We start from the raw sequence: 19,749 nt of genomic DNA on the forward strand, positions 1-19,749 counted from the left end.
CATGACAGCTCCCCAGTCAGCCAGAGAAACATTAATTGTAAAGCAAGTAATTAGCGGCTACAAAATATGACCAATACAATTACACTGAGGGGTTTTTTTCCTCTATCTGTCCAAAGTCTTGGCACTGAACAGTCTTATAATTAGATGACAAAAATGACAGGCAGCTCCAGTGAAACAGCCCGTCCTCGCCTTTTGCAGAGGCTCCCCAAGTGTTCTGCACCAATAATTACTAATCAAGTTATTTCTTTCAGTATTAAAAAGGCGTTCCACAGGCAATTTGCCCATAATGGCACATGCCTAGCTCTGGCAAACAGCCCTCTACGTGCAGAGCCCAGCAGGTCTGGGATGGCTTCAGCTCTGGGCTCACAGCCGCTCCCCAAGGTGACACCCCCCACCCCAGCTTGGGACCCCCCTGTGTCCCCACAGACTCCAGGCTCTGCACGGCTGCTCCATCCACCAAAACTGCCACACAAGGGCACTCAGCATGGTGCAGCCCCCCTGCCATCCAGCGCACATGGTCCTCCAGCACGGGCCCCCCAGCGCGGCCGGGATGCGGATGCGGGCGAGGAATGGGGCAGACTGGAGAAGCAGACATGGTACCCGCGAAGCCCCACTCCCTGCAGCCTGTCATCAGGCACAGGATAAACAACACGGGGGAGGAGGAATGGGCACAGAGGCAGCGGCATGCCCAAGCTGCCCCTCTCGGAGGTCCAGCCTGCTCAGCCCAAGCCAGGCTTGCCCAGTGCTCACCTGCACGGGGACGTGCCCTCCTCAGCATCGCTTCATCCCAGATGTTCACAGCTGCTGCTGGCGTGTCCTGGCTCAGTAGCACCGTAATGATGTCATCCATCTGCATTTCCTAAGACTGGTTGGAAAAAAAGCCCACAAGTCTGTAATTTGTCATTATAATACAGACCTGGAGAACAGCTGAACAAACCACTAATATTGAACAAACAAACAAACAAACACCAATAATGGCTTCTATCGAGCAGAGACCCAAAGCTGATGGATGACCTGTAGCAGCACAGAATTATTTGTGAATTGTTATTGATTTCCAAAATAAAAATGGTAATTTTGCCTCACAATTGAAGTATCGAGGGCAGGTTTTGCTTTTAGAAAGTCTTTTCTCTCCCTGTGACTTTTGAGGGGGAAACATTCACTGCAGGCAAGCCCACGTTATTTTCGGGGACACAAAGCAAGCTGGTTAAACCCGGGCACCTGCACCTGGGGCTTGGCCAGGGTTTGAGCATCACGGGCATCCTGAGTCCTCCCAGACACTGGAAGAGGGGCAGAGGGGCAGAGCATCCGAGCGCAGGCAGGGTGCCATTCAGGACAAGGGCCTGCAGGGCTGGTGCAGCACCAGGGCAAACCCCGTGAGCCACCAGGTCCACACTGGCGCCACCACCCAGCGTTGTGCCAGCATTGGCAGGAAGGACCCCACGCCCTTGCTGCACCTCAGCACAGAGCATCTCTGCCGCCAGAGGAATGGTGCAAGACCAACTGTCCCAAGCTGAAGCACCAAAACCTGTAATTTAGACCCAAATAGGTGCCTACTGAGGTTTTTGAGAGAGCAAGCACCCACCGCTCCAGCATGGCCCCAGCACATGGCTCCAGCCCACAGCTTTACCCCAACCTCATGTCTGCGACCAACGAGCTCTGCAACTTCTGCCCCACCACCTCCAAACTTGTCTCCATGTTTGGGCACAAGCTCGGCATGTTGCTGTGAAATCCAAACCCGTAGCACTTGCCCCAAGCTGTTCTGTATCATTAACAGAACATCTGCCATGCCGCAAACAATGGAGCGCTCGGCGCTTCTCCCATCACTTACCACTAACAGCATTAGTCTTACTGCTACGAACAGAGTGTGCAGCAGAAGGCCAGAGCCTACTAACACCTGGCAATCTGAAAACGCTAGAAACAACCTCTCTGTCCCAGCACAGAGAAGCCACTGCTTGCCTCTGAGTGATCCTGCCTGGCTCTGCAGACCCAGCAGCCCGGGAGGGCACTTCCCACACCAGAAAGTGCGGGTGGTGGCTGCCGCTGGTGCACGCACTGCTCTGCTTCCAGCAGCTCAGCATCCCCTGTTCCCCTGCATTCACAGCCTTTTATCATTATTTAACCCATGACAAACCCATTACGATGCTAAAGATTGGAATTACTGTGATCCCAGGCAGATGCCCAGGTACTGGCCCAGAGAAGCAGCACTTTTGCACGAGGCAGTAATAAATTACTGAAGGTCACCTATGATTTATCACTGCTTTGGATTCCAGCCAGTGACACTGCTTCACCCAGGGAAGCAGCCTCGTGGGTGCCAGAGCATCTGCTCTGGTTGAGCCTCTAACAGTGATGTTTTTGCTTCTTTTATTGGATTGGAAGCATCCCCAATAAGCATGCTGTCTCCTTGTTTGAGTGATGCCTTTGCCATACAACACTGTGAATTTACATCCCATCCACTGCGAACAACTGCTCTGACAACTGGAAAAGCACCATCTGGGGAGAGGACAAACTCCAGGAGCTGCAGGCAGCTCCCGTGCAGGGTGAGCTCTGCTTCGCCAGCCCCCCTGGGCACCCCCATGCCCTGCCCAGCAGAGTGAGCAACCAGCTTCACTCCAGGGGAAAGCAGCAGCTTTTGGTGTGACCCTAGCAGCACAGAGACCTGCAAAGCTGGCCTGGCAAGGCGTACGGACACAGGCCCTTCCTCCTCTGCCTCTCCATGTGCTTGGGCCAGCCCCCTCCCCAGGGCTCCACTTCCTGCCCGAGCATCCCCATCCCAGCTCGAGGCTGGGTGCCCTGAGGTTTTGGGAACACTTTAGGGCTCCAGGACTCCTGCCAGGAGAGCCTCTTTCTTGCTGGCTGGTTGCCTGCCCAGCAGAAGACAGCCCCCCGACTGCCCCAAGATGAGCAGCGAGCACAGCACCGCTGGAGAGGCAGCCAGGGCAGCCCCCAGCCATGGGTCACAGCCGCTCTGACGGGTGCAACCCCACACAACCAACCAGCCACGGATGCTCCTACTGTTCAGGCAGCTGCAGTGGGTGTGAGACCCCAGCCTGCAGGCACTCCTGTGCCTGTGTTCCTTTGCCCTGGGGCTCTCCTCTGGGCTCCAATTCTGTGTCTCCTGGGGCTGGGAGAGTCCAGCACAGCCAGGGAACAGTCAAGGGCATGGACAAGTGTTACTGGCAACAAGACCCTGCCAGTCCACATTGGTAGTTGCAGCCCCACTTTAGAAGTGGGAAATATAATCACCAGCAACTTTTGGAAGTAAATAAATAGTTGATGAGCTGAGCCACTTGAATTATTAATGGCCAGTTCAACTGTTCAGACCCCTTGGTCATTACTAACAAGAATATCTGATGCCAAGAAAACTCTTTGCCTATCATGCGGCCAATATAAAAAAAATCCAGTGTCTATATGAAACCAGCTGCCCTCCAGTGCAGAGAAATTATCTGAAAAATAAGCCCAGAAGCTGGCGAATCCCCCCAGTACATCCCTGAGGCAGGTTGCATCACTACCACCAGGACAGAGCAACCATGCACACAAAGAGGGGAGCAGGGGCCAGGCTGGGGACGGCTGGGACATCCCAACAGCAGCGACAGACTCAGAGGACCTGGAGATAAAAGCTCACATGTTTTTTTGTTGCAAGCGCAAGGGCTAGATGACAGCAGCAGCTATCTGCCCAAGCCAGCGGCTGCTCTGTGCCTGAGCCCAGCAGAGCTGCAAGTCACAGACACATTGCTGGTTTCAGCCCTGCAGCTCCCAGACTCGGTCCCAGCAGGGACAAGTCTTTGCTGTGCTCATGAATGTGCCAGAAATGTCTGCAGGTGACAGGCACTGCCAGAGAGATAAGAGCACGTAGCACTGCACCAGGTTTTCATCTTCAAAGAGCTTTAAAACGCTAAAAAACTAACAGCAGCTTTCCTGGGTGCAGCTTTTGTCCCTGCATGAAGGTCTGAGACACCAGGCTGGCATGGCAGAGACGCGCTGCCAGAGCCCGGCTGCAGGCTGGAGCTGCTCTGATTAGGAACAATTGGACAAGGGAGCAGAGGAACCCCGAAGAGAGCAGCTGCCTCCGACACAGGCGCTCTGTAGGGCTGCGGCTGCAGCTGCCAGCGGCCAAGGCTGAAGTGGCACTTGTGCCAGTGATGCTGCAAGGAGACCCCACCTTGCTGCAAGGGGAGTGAGGACAGACACTCTTAGCCAGCCCTTCCTCCGCCGTCACCCACTGAGTGGGGCAGGGGACATCCGCAGGGGCAGCCCAGGGTTTGGCATACACAGGTTTTCCCTGCAAACAGCCCTCCTACCCTGCAGCCAGGAGCTGTGTCCATCCATCCATCCGTCCCAGCCTGCCTGTGCCCCGAGGGCAATGGGGACATGGGGACGGGCAGCTCGCCACCCATCCCCACGGCTGGCTGGTGGCAGTGGCTGCGTTTCTAGATATCCCTTTCATCTCATCAGAGGCTGCTAGATTTAATTCCCTGCACTTTGGTATAAAGTCAGGGTCCCATCCGGAAAGCAATTTGTGTCTCCCGGAGCAGGCAGTCATAACATTTCCCATTAAAATGTAAATTTGGCTAAGTTTTCTGGCACCTCTTTTCCTTCCTTAAGGTAAGAATATGAACTTGTATTATTTTTTCCATCAATGTTATCTTCCTCTCAGTTTTTGCTAAGTAAAAAAGCTGCCTGATATACACCTTCTGCAAATTAAATTTGAATTGAGTCTGACAGCACAACAGGGATCCAGATTACAAAGAGATGTGCTCGCCTAATTGGAATCATTTCTAAGAGGTTATTCGCAGAAGCGTTAACCACGGAAGGCACAAGTGGAGCCACACATAGTCTCTGCAACGAATGCTCATCTCGGCCGAGCTGCCGGCGTTGCCCTCATGGCACAGGCAGGAGCAGGGTGGCTGTGGTGGGACCAGCTCCTGACAGCAGCAGCACCTTGCTGGTGGCATCACCTCTTGGGAACATGCTGGGTGCTGAGTTTAGTTTTACTGATGATCACAGCTTTCCAACCAAAACCAGCTTTCCTCAGCCAGGCACGGCAGACCCCCACCAACTGCTCCTCCTGCCAGCCCCTGGGGCCAGCCAGGTGCCAGTGGTCCCCGCTCCACCAGCAGTCCCCGCTCCATCACTTGCCTCCCCAGCACCTGCAGCAACGCGCTGTGCCCCTGACCCCAGCAGCAGAGAGGGGAAGGGACATCTTGTTACAGGCACAGGATTTCTGCCAGACACGCTCAGAATAATTAAACCAATTGTCCTGCTCACACTGCAGTTTTTAGCAGATGATCTTTCATGATTAAAACCCCAAATCCCTGTAGACTCACCATCCTTTTGCCTTCAGACACCTGGAGGCAGGGAAGTGCTCTCTCCATGCCTCGGGAAGCTTGTCAGGGTCTGAAGGGTATTTAAAGGATATGACTATACACCAAGGAGAAAAAACTGAGAATTATCTTTTGATGGTCAGCTACGCAGAAAGCAACGGGGCCCCCAGCTGCGCATCCCAGGGCTCCCTGCCCAGCGCGGCCGCTGGACATGGCTTGTCAAAGTCACGCTGGAGCACAGCGGCTGCAGAATTAATACAGGAGCGCAGTGAATTAATTACTATCTCCAGCTGCATTTCCAGTGGGGATAATTTCAGGTGCAACAGTTTGAATGACATCGTTTCAAAGAAGAGTCTCCCATTCTCCTGACTAATTTGAGGTTAACTGAATTTGTTTCTTACCAGGAGACAGCTCATCAGCTCAGCCCACACTAACAACAGCTCCGCAAGCTCCCGCACGCCCCTGGGAAGCAGGAGGTGCTTTGGGGTTTGTCCCCAGGAAGCAGCAGGGTCAAGTTGTGCCATACTCGTGCTTCTCTCACAGAGCCCCCATGGCACCCCCAGCCCCAGGGCTGCAGCCAGCAGTCCTGGCAGCACCCCATTGCCCCACGCAGGGCTGCTGGCCACCATAGCATCCCAAACACTCCTTGCCAGTTTGCCTCCCCTGAAGGGCTCCAAGAGCTGCCCAGGTCCTGGCCAAGGTGGGGAGAGGCTGGTCCCATGCAGGGCAGCACGGTTGCATCTGACCACGCAGTCCGCCTGAGCCCTGGTGGCACACGGTGGGTGCATGGCCGCACCGCAATGGCTCACCTCGGGCAGCCAGCTCCCGCAGGCTCTGGAGTTCCCGCTTCCCCAGGAATCTCATCAAAACAAGCTGTGGCTAATGACAGTTTGCGTCACAGAGTAATGAAGTAATTGCACTTGACAGAGTTGCAGCTAGCCCACTTCCCAGCTACTTGTGAGCAGAGTTAATGGAGAGCATCATCACAGACCCAGGGGAGAGCAGGCTCATGAATAAAAATTAATAGCTTCAGTGCAAGGAGGGGTCTGATCCAGTGCTTTCCATGTCGTGGAGACCCCCAGGCCCCCAGGACAAGAGGGCTCCCCTGTTAGCCCCCAGGTCATGGCACAGCTTCCCTGCAGCAGCTCCTGGAAACCAGCACGTGGCTCAGACCGCAACCGAAACCTCTGTCCCCTCAACGGCAGTAAGGGAATTAGCAGAATCAGCCAGCATTAATTATGCAGAGAATCATTTGCTGGTGAAATTAAAAAGAAAAAAAAAAAAAAAAAGGATGTAATTTAATAAAAATATAATTAAATGAATAGTTAATTTAACAATTCCACAGTGAAAACCCCTTGACCTCTGGAGCTATCCTCCCTGCAAGCACAGGCTGTTTATCGCTCCAGCGCTTGGGCACTGGCAGCAGTGGCACCCCACAGCACCCTGTCCCCCGGCACATCCCCCCAACAGCCTGCGCTGCCCAGAGCCCCCTCCCCGGGGACTCACCCTGCAGCCACCCCCAAGGTGTCAAAGACCAGAAAGGGTAAATCACAGCCTTTTTGACAAAGGGAGAAAAAAAAAGAGAAGAAATGGGCATACACAGACCTCGTTACCTTTAAGCTCCTGAAAAATGCCAGTCCCGATAAACATTTCATTAAGGAACTGGAAAATAGGGAGAAGATGAGCAGCAGCCAGATGGAATTTCCTCCAGGAAAAGGAGCTGAGCGCAAATGTGACAAATGTGTCTGGAGTGACTTGGGAGAGGGGAACGCTGTCTGGGGAAGCGAACTCTCCAGATGGCCCCAAGGTCCCTTCTGTCCCTATCGTCTACGCTTCTACAGACTAATTCCTTAAATCAGCATCCTGTGGAAATCTGCCAGGCATCCTGCCAACTCTGGAGCTGGAAGAAGGGCTGGAGGACAGTATAAATGGATGTGCATGCGCAGCGCGTGAAAGGAAACTGGATTTCTGCAATAGGCCCCTCTAATCTCGGAACAGAAACTCGAAGGAACGTTTTACAGCAGCCGCCTCCTGCGACAGCAAAGCCCTGGCTTGGAGATGCAAGGTGTGCACAGGAACTGCCTGTCTCGTGGATGCCCCTTCCCACACGCTGTTTCACAGCCCTCTCCTGTTACAAAAACAAGAACTGCAGCTCAGCATCCCCCTCTATGTACAAAACCAGCCTAGATGGACAAGACCATCTCTCCTGGCTGTACCCACAGGAAGCGAAAAATTCTCACTCTGAGCTTCAAGCATCTGGTGAGGCGGACCGCGCTCCATCTGGAAGCATTTCCCCATGCACTGGACTATCTCCTAGTCAAGGCATTATAAGAAAATAAATCAGGAGGAGATTAACATAAATATTGTTTGAAAGATTTAATCAGCAACAAATTGCAATGTTATGTTTCCAGCTTAATTAGCCCAAGCCTGGTTTCTTTGCTCTGTATTGCAAAGTAGAGTGAGGGCACTTAGAAGCAGCACTGCAGATCTCAGTTGGCGGTGACGGAGGAAAACTTCTCCCCAGCTGGGGCCGGCAGACGCCTCGGCCAGCAGGATCTCTGGGGGAGGCAGCGTTTTGCAGAACAAATGGTGCACCAGGGGCTTCCTGCGCCACTGTGAGGAGGAAGGTGCTCCAGCCCTGCGGGCACGTTGCTGCTGCACCCCCCGCAGCAGGATTTAGCTTTAGCTTTCAACGACCTCAGTGGCAGAGAGCCCCCAGGACACAGGGGTGGTGTTCGTGAGAGTCTCCCCAGGGAGAGCACCTTGCCCTGCATAGGCGTGCAACAGTTTTGCTGAGGACTCCCTCCCTGCCCCACCAAAGACGTGACTCGAGGCATACCTACACCCGGCAGCCATGCACTGCAAAGCCATACATGTTCACTCAGTCTTGCAGAGCTCGAGGAAGGACCAGGAATAAATCTAATGCCAACCATAGTGTTAGCCAAAAACATGTAAAACATATTAAAGCAATTAAATACATTCTCTAAGGCACCTTCCTATAACAAGAGTTATTCCTGGGCTGCTCTGATTCATGTCCTGCTTCCTACAGTACTGCAAACAATATCCAAAAGGCCACAATGAAGGGTGCTCCAGCTCTGCCAGCTGTCAAAAGTTCTCAGCCCGACCACCTCTGCCACACAACAGCTGTACAAAATAAAACAGGGTATGAAAAGCCACAGGCCTTTAGCCACCAACTGCAGCAGCAAGAATGACATTGTGGACACGGGGAAGCACTCAAAAAACCTTAGCAGATAAGATCACAGTGAGAAGCAAGAGTTACCCAGCAACTGCCCAACATCAGACAGACCGAATTGCTTGTCCAGGGCGTCCAAACACAACCCCCTGGCAGCATTTTTCCCCAACGGCTTCAGCAGGAATGGAAAGGGTCAGACACCCAACAGCTTCACCTCTGCTACCAACGCAGACTAAGCCTGCCTGGTCTGTTCTTACTCATTTGAATCATCACTGTATGAGTTTGAACTGACTCTCCTAATGAGGTTCTAAAGATGCATTTTCATTTGGAAAGCAAGTGCTAATTAAAATGCAAACCATGTCCTTCCTGCTCTGAGTGCTCATGCCAATGTGATTTCAACAAGGGTTGCAAACACAAGAGTCACCCTGATCTGTACTGCTCCTGTGAATTGGCTTATGAAAGTGTTTATAGTTCCACCTACAAGATCTAAAAAGGCATCTCTGCACTCCAGCAGAAGCTCTTTGTCTGATCAGCATGTCCCAGCCGGTGATGAGTGTATTTTCCCAATGCACTTCAGCAGACAGCTTGCAGCGTCCCAGACACTCACTGTGGCTGTCGGTCCCAACACCGCGTCCCCCCACCCACTGCACACACGGGTCCTGGCACCCAGCCTTTGCATGAAGTCACTGAGCTTAGCAGCACAGTCGCTGTTTTGGAAAGCACCAAGAGCACCTGAATAAGCAACAAAGCCAGGGTTTGCTCCATGCTGGTGTGTTCCAGAGGTGCCAGCAGTGCCCAAATGCTGATACAAAGGCCGGTCACTTCAGCTGGTGCTGGGTATGTCACCCTGACAGCTACAGTGGCCTGCAGACACCCAGAAGCCAGAGGAAAGAAGTAATTTATAGTGCCAGTACTTACTGCAAGGCAACCAGGACACCAACCACCTTGCCCACGCCTGATGCGTGGTGAGGTGTGGCTCATCCTCTTGGTGCTGGTGGCACAAATAACGCTGTCACTTGCAAGGACACCAAACGCCAGCAGCACGCAGTGAGCCAGATGCAGAGGCGCCAGCTGTGATGCCAATATGTTTCCCCAGTTTTCTGCCCACCAAGGCCACGCCAGGCTGCGGCAGAGGGGCAAGGTTCGGGCAGCCCAGGGCAGACCGCAAAGTCAGCGCCTTTCAAGGAGCCTGCTCTGCCTCAGGGCTTTGCCTCACCTCCTCAAGGACCACCGCCCCCCACCCAACTATAGGAAACCAGCCCTTCCCGGTCATGAGGGCATCATCTCCACCTGCATGCTTCCAGGTCCCCCAGCGAGGCGCAGAGACCCCACAGTGGGGAAGCGGCTCCCAGGTGGCCCCAGCGGCTGCGCCCCTTGCCTGGTGTCCCTGCGGTTTGGCTGGCTCCATGGGGCAGAGCCACCTGCCTGTGCCGGCGCAGAGGTCCGGAGCGCAGCTGCACCCCGATTATTGATGGCACAAGATTAGCTTGTCTGAACAGGGAAATACATCACCGGAAAAATAGGAAACATTTGGAAAGTGGATGGCGGGTGTGAGAGTGATGAATGAGTGCTGGAGAAGCCTGGCAAAGATCAATGAATAGCTGATGAGCTGAGGAACAAGGTGGGGGGGAGCTCACCATGCAAATACAGAGGGAGCAGAATCAGTAGGGAAGCTGCTCAGTATGGCGAGACGTCACAACGAGCCCCCAAACTGCCTCCACCTCCGCAGCGCCGGCACGGGGGAAGCCGGGCATCGGGGCAGCTGGTTCTGGCTCTGCTCTGTGCTGCAAACCAGGGGCTGTGGGGAGCAGACCCCTGTGCTCACTGCCTGCCAGCGCCCACGGAGCGACCCCCCATGCCCCGCTCTGTCCCCTCCAGAGTCATACCCCATGCTCAGAGCAGCCCCCGCCAGCACCGCAGGGACAGTCACGGGCAGGAGAGGGTCCTGCACAGGCAGACAACAGGGAAGTGATCCCTCCTGCTCCCCTGCAGGATACCCAACTTGGAAAGCTGAGGTAAGAGCAAAGGCTCAGAGAAGGGGAAGCACCCAGAGACCCCTCACGCACACGCGCTTTGCCAGTGACAGTAACTCACCCAGCTGGTGCCTCTGGGCTTTTACGGCAGGAGATGCACAGACAGGCCATTTGTGTGAAGACATCATTTTGGGGTCAGCTCTGTGTATTACAGTCCATTAGCAGCGACTGAGACAGCTGCTCACGAGCAATAAAGATACATAACCACTCCACGGTACTTCGACACTCGGAAAAATCCTCCTGGCTTGGGCATCGCCAGGCCCAGCACCGGCAGGAGCACAGCACCCATCCTGCTCTCCGGTGGGCAGCTCCGCAGAGCAGCCACCACCTGCACCGCAGCCAGCCCATGCGACGCCTGCAAGGAGCCATCCTCGCCTGCAAGGAGCCATCCTCGCCTGCAAGGAGCCATCCTCGCCTGCAAGGAGCCATCCTCGCCCACCACGCGCAGGGCTCCCGCCCCAGGCTCCCTGTGGTGGCCTAGCACTATCTAGTGGTGGGAGACACGGAGGTGGGTGGGCTCAGGGATGGGACCCCAGTAAAAACTGAGCCTTGTGATACTGCTGGAATACATATCACAGGAGCAGCGTGGAGACCCAGACGGAGCCACGCCACCGTCGCACCCACTTAGACGCGGCTCTTGGACCCGATGATCCCGATGCGTGCGCTACATGCCCCTTGCTCATTGCTTCCAAATAATTTTTATTTAGATGGTTCTGCCCTGCCTTCAGCTCCTTCATCTGCCAGTTCACAAATTAATTATAGTTTCTAGAGGCGTTGAACTCGCAGAGGGAGAATAGTGACAGCAAATTCATTGGTCTGCAGATTTCTGCCCAGCGTCCTTGTCCTTAGCACCAGATACAGGAAGAGAAAGCTCCTTCTACCTCCCTGGAGCAGCCACCCTCTGCAGCCTGACGGTAGCTATTTGAAAGAAAACGCTAGCAACTACTTGTGGGATGACAGGCTGAATAGAGCAATTTAGAACTGTCCATCACAAAGCAGGGGTATTTAGCCCCATTGCCCCTTCCCTGCAGTGGGTTCCTGGTGGCTCCAGTGTGCTCAGGTGCAAGGGTCTGCCAGCCCAGAGGTCACAAACAGCAGCGTCCTTTGCATAAGCAAACAAAAGAAATGACTCTGAAAAAGACTACGAACACAACACTGCTGGCTTCCCGAGCCAGCTGGCTCAGCACGACACTCACTGCACCCACAACTGGCAGCCACGAAATTAGATTTAAAAGTGCCCTCACCTCCAGCATATGACAGCAAGTGAAAGGCAAAGGGGAAACAAAGCTCACCGAGCCCTTGAAGAAGCCCAGGCAGATGTGAGCTGGTGAATAAACGCAGGAGCATCACCCCAAGCATGAACCAGGCCTCCAAAATTATCACACTGGTCTTAAAGAGATTTTAAAAATAAATGAGGGAAGCGGGAGAGGCTTTTGCTTGCCTTATACTGTCCAAGCCACTGATGTACATCCGTATTGTGGTGTCTGCTCTCTCCCTGCAGTCGGGAGGACCAGCAGCTTCCCTAGGAAGGCAAACCTGTGTTGTGTTCTGACCAGGTTCAGAAACTGGAGAGGTAAGAGCTGGATGCCTCTCTGCGCTCCTTTGGGTACAACATTTGTACAGTTCTTACAGAGATGAAGTACTCCTAGAGCAAATCCCACGTGTGCAGAGCTGAGGCTCCAGCAGCACTAGTGCCCCACGCCCAAATGAGACAGAGGGCAAAGATGAGGTTCCCTGTTCTACAAAAAACAGCTCGTCTGAGCAGGGGGACATTCCTTGCTGCTCTTCCAAGCCTGGCTCTGCGCTGCCTGTAGCAGCCACACGCGGCGAAGCCTAAAATACAGCCAGGAGCAGGGCTCGAAGCGGCTGCTTCGGACAGGACACGGGCATCATCCCCAGAGCAGCGCTGGTGTACAAGCAACAGGGAGAAGTCTGCCAGATCCCTTTGGCAAATTCAGGTGGCATAGGTACAGGCATTTTAGAGGCCAAAATACACCCAAGGCGATACAGCGGCAGACAGGCTCCCACCAGGGCTGGCCGGGCACCCTCCTCACTGGCTGGCATGAGGAACTCCAGCACCGGGACACCTCCCAGCGCCCCTTTCCACTGGTGTCCTACCAGCACCACAGCTGCCAGCCTGGCACCCAGCCCACAGTCAGCTCTTGCACACCTCCAGCCCAGCCAAAAGCCACACAGCTCTGGAAGGCAAACTTCCAGCTGCCCCCACAGCTGCCTGAGCCGCCCCCCACTGCCCCCACGGACCCGGGCTCCATTCATCCAGCTCAGGGGCAGCTGTACCCCGCACCGCAGCACCGGAGCCACAGCGGCTGCACCCCTCAGCATCCCACACATCCCCCCAAGCACCTAGGGCACCCCCAGCCACCTCGGAGCGCTGGTTACACCAGCATCTCCCCAAGCACCCAGGGGCCCACCTGCCACCTCGGAGCACTGGTTACACCCATATCCCCCCAAGCACCCGGGGACCCCCCTGCCACCTCGTAGCGTCGGTCACAACCATGGCTTAAACACCACCGCTCCTAAAGCATTTGTGTGACCACGAACATTTCCCACACTGCTGACGCACAGGCAAAGTTTAGGAACAAACCACATTTGACTGGGACCCGCTCCATTATGTGCCACTGCAGGGGGGCTGGTCCTGGCCTGGTGGACAACAGCAGGGAGCCTCACGCCCTCCATACGGGACACCATGCACCGACACACCGTAAAGGGAAGGCTCGTCTCTGCTGCTGGAGGCTGCTCAACTCTGGTACAGAGCCGATGCTGCACCTGGGCAGAGGTTCTGCTCCTGTGCTTCAGCCACTGTGTAAAAGCAAGTAAGTACTCGTATTTAAGATAACAGAAACAATTTTTCAACAGCTAAATGCAAGGCTTCCCCTCTTCTTAGCAGGGTTTTCAGTTTACTTTTTACTAGCATTAGGGAAAAACAGTGCAAAGCCCCGACTCCACCGAGCAGCCTGCTATATTCACCTGTCACGAATGGGTCCTCCCAGTCTGCCCCCAGTGGCCACCAGAAGGTCCCCTACAGCAGGTCCAAAGTCTTCTAGGAGGTCAGGGTCAGAGAAGGCAGCACCAGTGTGATGGAAATACCATCTCTGTGGTCTGTTTTGAAGGTTGCCTTTGATGGCCGGCCATACAAAGGGCGCGATGACCACAGTGTGCATGAGAACATCAAATACATTCTGGACAAGTAAGTTTTCCATGTAGACCAAGTCCAGCTGTGTAACATTGCTTCAAGCACAAACAGCGTGCAGAGCTTTGAGTTAAATGCATCAGAACAGCATCCAAAAAACAGCGTGCAGGGGCGGGAGCTGCCTAGAGTGAGCCAATGGGCAGCACCAGGCAGGGGTTCTAATCAAATCCTGCTTTTTCCAGCTCTTCCATACCTCGCCTTCAGAACACCAAACTGCTTTCTTCTGCTCAGCTTTCTAAGCTTATCACCCGGAGGCTGGCACCTCTGCCCTTTCTTTCAAAAAAAGGAAAGGAGCAGGCACAGGTACTCCCACAAAGATGGAGACAAAGTTTCTGGGAAAGGAGGCCCCTGCAGCAAACCCAGTCTCACATCACGCTGGCCTGACAGTGGAGATGCCTGCTGAGGGCTTGTCACCCCCACCTCTGAAAAAACTTTGTGCTGTCCTCTAGATACGGATCTCACGCAGCTTTTTCTAAGTACCAGACCAGCACCGGCAAGAGTGTCATGCTGTTTTGCATCTATGATTCCTACTTGACACCAGCTGAATCATGGGCCAACCTTCTCACACCATCAGGCTGCCACTCTCTCTGCAACACAGTCTACGACACCATGTTCATAGTACTGCTGGTGGAAGAGGGACACAAGCACAACATCCTCTCTGCAGGGTACAACAACACATACACGTACTTTGCATCCAAAGGTTTCTCTTTCGGCTCAACACACCAGAACTGGAAAGCAGTCAAAACCTTCTGCGACTCCAACAACCTGATGTTCATCCCCACCGCTGGCCCAGGCTACATCAACTCCAGCATTCGCCCCTGGAGCAGCCACAACACTCAGAGTCAACAGGAAGTACTATGACACGGCTCTGCAGGCTGCACACAGTCAGGCCAGAGACTGTCTCGCATCACATCCTCCAAAAAATGGCACGAAGGCACACCGATCGAAAAAGCTGTGCACAAGACACCAATGTGCCTTTATCTGGACTGCCTTCCTCATCAGCCCAGCATGTACCTGGAGCTGACTCACAGGTGGGCAGAAGGTTTCAGCAAAGAAAAGAGCAGTGGCTGATGTGACTTCAGTACTTGCCTTACTCGAAAAGGCATCCCACTGACAAAGCTGCAACACAAAGCAGTGCTTGAAGAGATGCAGCCACAGACCCTTCAGCCTAACCAGGCTGCTGAACACGAGCAGCCGCCTGTGAACATCCCAAAGTCTGCGTAACCCCAGTGACGGGCTCACAGAAGGAAGTTAAAGGGAGCAGGAAATCTGCAAGCAGCAGTCAGATCTAATTTTCTGCAGATTTAGCACAGATGAGCCTTTGAGAGCTCCTCTGGAATTCACAAGCGCTGCTGGCTTAGGGGCCAAAGACCTGTTTTTTCTTACCATGGCTCTGTGACATTCGATGTGGTTAGCTGGGTTCCAGCATGTATTTCACCGTGCGCCCTTGGCCAGCTGCCTGCAGCAATCACACATCCCTCACTCCACTAGCAACTACGTCAAAGCATTTCTCCATCAGCTTATTGTAAAGAGGAGTAAATATTCTTTCAAGTTGCCCACTGCAGGTGAAAATTAAGCCACGCCGTTACATACCCTCTTACTTTACCCAACCGCTTCTATACCAAGGAGTTGTACGCCAGGTGTTGTCACTGTGGTCGACTGTTTCCAAATAACTAAAGAAAATTAGAGCTGGAATGCTACAGACTGTTTACTACTGCTGCTGGATGTGCTGGAAACCAAGGAAATGCAACGATCTATACTAAAAGCTCTTAACCAATTGTTTAGCATTCCATGTTTTGAAAATTTAGATCTGAAGTTGCTTTATCCCCTTTAGAACCAAGGAGAAAAAAAAACCACATTTGCAATAAAAATGCAACTGAAAACACCATTAATTTGTGCTTTGAAAGAGTTCAGCTCACAGTAGCTTTCCCCTTTTTTATTTTAGCCATGCTCAGACCCTTCCAAATTAGCCATAAAATTTATACTTGTCTATATCAATAAAATGAGAAGTGGCAGCTCTGAATGTGAAACAAGGTTCTATTTATGACAACTCCATACACGATCTCACTAAGCGCCCAAGTGCATCAAAAGTGAGGGACAACATGTCTAAAAATAAGCATTTAGAACAAAATCATGCAGGTTGCTTACCAGTTTTTAAATTAATAGCAGCTCCATAAACTTTACTTTCCAGTGAAGAACAAACACTAGGGGAAACTTTCATCCATTCCCTATTTACTTCAGCTTAGCACTGTTTTCAGAACAAAATCAAGAGGGAAGTCCACATTCAAAAAATGAAGATCAGCAAGCCAAGAGCTCCTTTTCATTCTTTATATTATGAGGAAGCCAGGTCTTTCTGAGCAGCTCCCGTCTAGATAGGGACCATTTAAATACTATTAAATTTCAAAAGCACTGATAGTTTCAGTAGTAGGTTTTGATTACAGTTAGAACAGCAGCCAGAGAACACCATAGCTACAACACTGTGAAAGCTTCAAAAAAACCTCTTTTCCATCTTTGCTTTTCTTTCAGTGCAGATACAATAAACAAAGACACGGCATAAGCGTTATGGGGAGGGTGGATCAGACACTATATTCATCATCCCATCCTAACATTAAAATTACTGTATTTCAAAGGCCTAATCACACTAATAAAACAGACAAGTATTTTGGAATGGTACAGCAGCACAAAGAGGTCAGCATACACATCAGGCTGGTTTCTCAGACTATAGCAGATGTGGTACTAATTAACAGATACACATCAACTACTGTTCTGGGTTTGTTTGGGTTGGTTTTCTTTTTAATCTTTTGTTTATTAACCTTGACCTAACCCATCGACCTTATTAAACAAGGCCACAAAAGCCCATTTCCTGAATGTGCAGACACATGGTGCCCAACTTCACCAGCTCTGCAGAGCCTCCTCAGAGTCCAAAGTGTTACGATGATTCTGGTATCAAGCCATACTTCTGCCTCAGGATTTCAACCGTAGGCATCATTGCACTGTGGGGTGAAACAGAACCATCAGGAAAAAAGGTTTTTAAGGATTAAACTGCATTTTCTGGGAGAGCAATCAGCTAGACAGAACAGTGCACTCTGAATCAAGGAGAACACAAACTCCATATAGAAGCTTTCCAGAAAGGGGTCTCCTGGGCTCAGAATTTGAGCGCACACTCTCAGGATTTCTGAGCATGCTGATAATTAAGCATTACATTAATAATGTTATTAATAAATAACGTTAATGTGAAGGTTCAATTGCTGTGGGAAAAGAAGCAAAACCCACCCCAACTTGGAAGCTTCATTTCATTTAAAGAAAAAGCTAGTTACATCCAGCAGAATGCTCACCAGCCAGGACGAATGATGGTGAACTTCCCCGACACAGATAAGTCAACCACAGTTGACCCCAAACGACACTCTGGGCTCTGTATATCTCCTATTGGGCCTCCATCGATGATTAAGGACAACTGAGGCCACAAGTCTTGGAATTCCTGGGGAAAGAAAAAAAAAAATAATAGAGAGATGTGGCTAACAGTCCTGAAGATACTTCGTTCTAACACACATTACTGGACATTCTGATGTCAAGGGAGTTGGTTTCTCCCCTTCCTCTGTCAGGTCTGCACTTTTTTCTGTCATGAAGACATCCTGGCTTGATTTCTGATAACAGATTTATCTCAGGCATGCAGGAAAGTCACAAGAATTCTCTGGTTGAAGGCTTTTTAGCTGCGCCACTGTTTATTAAGGAGCGCACAAAAAAAGCCAGAAGTCTATCAAGACATTTGGGGCCAAGAATAGGGCGTTTGTCTGGTACTGAGCCCAGGTATGTCATCACCAGGGTAACAAGCTTTGCAAAAAGACATGTCCTTATGTTACAGGTCGTTACCAGGCCGCAAGGAGCTGTACAGCAGCAGCAGTCCCATTCCACAGCCATCCCTCCTACAGCAATTTTTGTCTTTCATATTTAGCTACATCAAAAGCTGCTTATAAGCCTTTAAATATTACTTTCTAGCTCTGCTCTCCTTCCTTTTTAAGGTGAAGATCACAGCAAGACCAGCTACCCCACACTACATATCCACAGGCTATTTTATCTAAAGATTATCATTAAAAAAAATAGTAATAGTGACAGAAATTCTTGTTTCATTGCTAAAGCTGGCAATTGTGAAAAGCCTGGGGCTCTGACAAACTACAATAATGTCACTCAGGGGCAAAAAGAGGCCTTACCGAAACCGTCAGCGTGCTCGCCTGAGAGCTGATGTTAGCACTTGTTAGAGCCAGTGGTCCAGCGCAAGCTCGTGCCAAGTCCCTAATAAAAGGGTGGTTTGGAATACGAACACCAACCAGCTACAAGGAAGAAGAGAGCATGGGTTTACACTCAGTAACCATTTTCAATCTTGCATTGCCTAAAACGCTCTTGACCTAAAGCTAATACCCTAGAGAATCACCACATCAACACCTGCTGAACCAGCAATAATACAAGTAAGCTAGCCCCCAACGCTGGGTTATGCAGTGCTCAAACAACTTGCAGGGCACACAACAGCACAGGGACCAGCTTCAGGAAGCGCCAGTTCTGCTAAGCATGCTGAACACAGGCATAAGAATAAAAGCTACTACAACAGAAGTACAAAAGTAGCACAACTGTCCCTCAAAAACAGGGGTTCACCCTGTAGCAAAGACCTACCGATGTGAAAGGATTCAAGTCTTTATTTAATTCTTCTGAGCGTTTTAAGACCAGGGTCACGGGTCCTGGAAGCAGGTCCCGCAACAACTCATCCGGCACATTCACGTGGCAGTACCTACACGGCAGCAAGAGGAAGCACGTTAAAGGCAGATGCACAGGTACGTTCTGTTTGAATATGAGGAAGAGCTCCTGTACTATGGGGGTGACCAGGCACCAGAGCAGGTTGCCCAGAGAGGCAGTGGAGTCTCCTTCTATGGAAACATTCAAAACCAGCCTGGACATGACTCTGTGCAACCTGCTCAAGGTGAACCTGCTGGGGATTGGACTGGATGATCTCAAGAGATCCTTTCCCACCCTGACCATGCTGTGATTCTGTGACTGACCAGGACTGCTGTGCTGGGCGCGGTGAAGCAGCTCCACTGCAGCCTCACACCCCACAACCACTCCTGCCCCGCGCAGGGCTGCGGGTATTGTACAAGGGCTCCGGAGCCCAGCACAGACCCACGGGCCGTGGCTCAGCACCACTCGCACCCACCTGTACAGGCCGTCCACGTCCCCGAGGCAGATGGCCAGCGGCTTCCTCCCGTTCCGCCCCTTCAGACTGTAGATGCTCCGCACGGCACCAGAGTCCTGGGCCAGACACGCCACGCCGTACACCGTGTCCGTCGGTACCGCCACCAACCCGCCCGCCTGTAGGGCGCCGACGGCGGCCGCCACCGCCTCCCTCCAGCCTGCGCGATACCGGCGGGTCAGCGGGGCGGCCCAGCACCCCCGCTACCGGCCCAAGGCCTCCGTCCCCCACCCCAGCCCCGGGCCTCACGCCGGGCCAGGGCCACGGCCCGGGCCCACACCGCCGCCAGGCCCGGCCCCGGCGCCCCTCCCCGCCAGCTCCAGCCTTCCCCCTCCCCGCCCCGGTTACCCCGCCCGTACCTCGCGCGTCCGGCTGGGCCGCGCTGCCGGGCAGGGGCAGCGGCAGCAGCAGGCGGGCGCGGCCCAGCCCCGGCCCCAGGCCCGGCGCTCCCTCCCCGGCCCGAGCCAGCGCCGCCAGCACCGCGCGCCGCGCGCTCAGCATGCGAGAGCCACTTCCGGGCCGCCGCGGTGACGCACATCCGGGGCGGCTCGCGCCGTTCCCATGGCGACGCGGGCCGGGCCGGAGGCGGCGGGGGAGCCCCGCGGGCCCGCGGTGGGTGCCGGGGGGGGGGCGGAGGGGGGCGCGGGGCCGCCCGCGGCGCCGCCCGTGACCGCTGTCTCCGCCGCAGGTGCAGGACGGCCGGCGGCGCCTGCGGAGCCTGCTGGAGGCCCGGCAGCGGCACCTGCGGGCCCGCA

The 19,749-nt window shown here is 53.2% G+C and overlaps 2 protein-coding genes across 2 annotated transcripts; one reads left to right on the forward strand and one right to left on the reverse strand.

Moving 5' to 3' along the window:
- The first annotated feature begins 10,992 nt into the window (after positions 1–10,992).
- On the forward strand, positions 10,993–15,644 carry MANEAL (mannosidase endo-alpha like). Its single transcript, XM_056331985.1, is given in 5 exon segments — positions 10,993–13,755; positions 14,208–14,594; positions 14,596–14,637; positions 14,639–14,663; positions 14,665–15,644. Coding segments are annotated over 5 exon segments (729 nt in total). The 5' UTR covers positions 10,993–13,645; the 3' UTR covers positions 14,830–15,644.
- Positions 15,645–15,777: 133 nt separating this feature from the next.
- Positions 15,778–19,511, reverse strand: YRDC (yrdC N6-threonylcarbamoyltransferase domain containing). The gene is made up of 6 exons (XM_056331982.1): positions 19,354–19,511; positions 18,959–19,154; positions 18,424–18,538; positions 17,967–18,086; positions 17,094–17,236; positions 15,778–16,751 (listed from the first exon to the last, which is right to left on the reverse strand). The coding sequence occupies exons 1-6, from the start codon at positions 19,493–19,495 to the stop codon at positions 16,688–16,690; spliced, it is 780 nt and encodes a 259-aa protein (XP_056187957.1). The 5' UTR covers positions 19,496–19,511; the 3' UTR covers positions 15,778–16,687.
- Positions 19,512–19,749: the final 238 nt, after the last annotated feature.

This window comes from Falco biarmicus, chromosome 3, assembly GCF_023638135.1.
Source record: "Falco biarmicus isolate bFalBia1 chromosome 3, bFalBia1.pri, whole genome shotgun sequence".
Lineage (NCBI taxonomy): Eukaryota > Metazoa > Chordata > Aves > Falconiformes > Falconidae > Falco > Falco biarmicus.

Excerpts from the sequence above, each read along its gene's own strand:
- YRDC (XM_056331982.1), bottom strand. The coding sequence starts at position 19,495 with ATGCTGAGCGCGCGGCGCGCGGTGCTGGCGGCGCTGGCTCGGGCCGGG. Across the intron at positions 18,539-18,958 it reads GACGTGGACGGCCTGTACAG|GTACTGCCACGTGAATGTGC; the intron begins GTGGGTGCGAGT and ends GCTGCCGTGTAG. Across the intron at positions 16,752-17,093 it reads ACCATCATTCGTCCTGGCTG|TGCAATGATGCCTACGGTTG; the intron begins GTGAGCATTCTG and ends TTCACCCCACAG.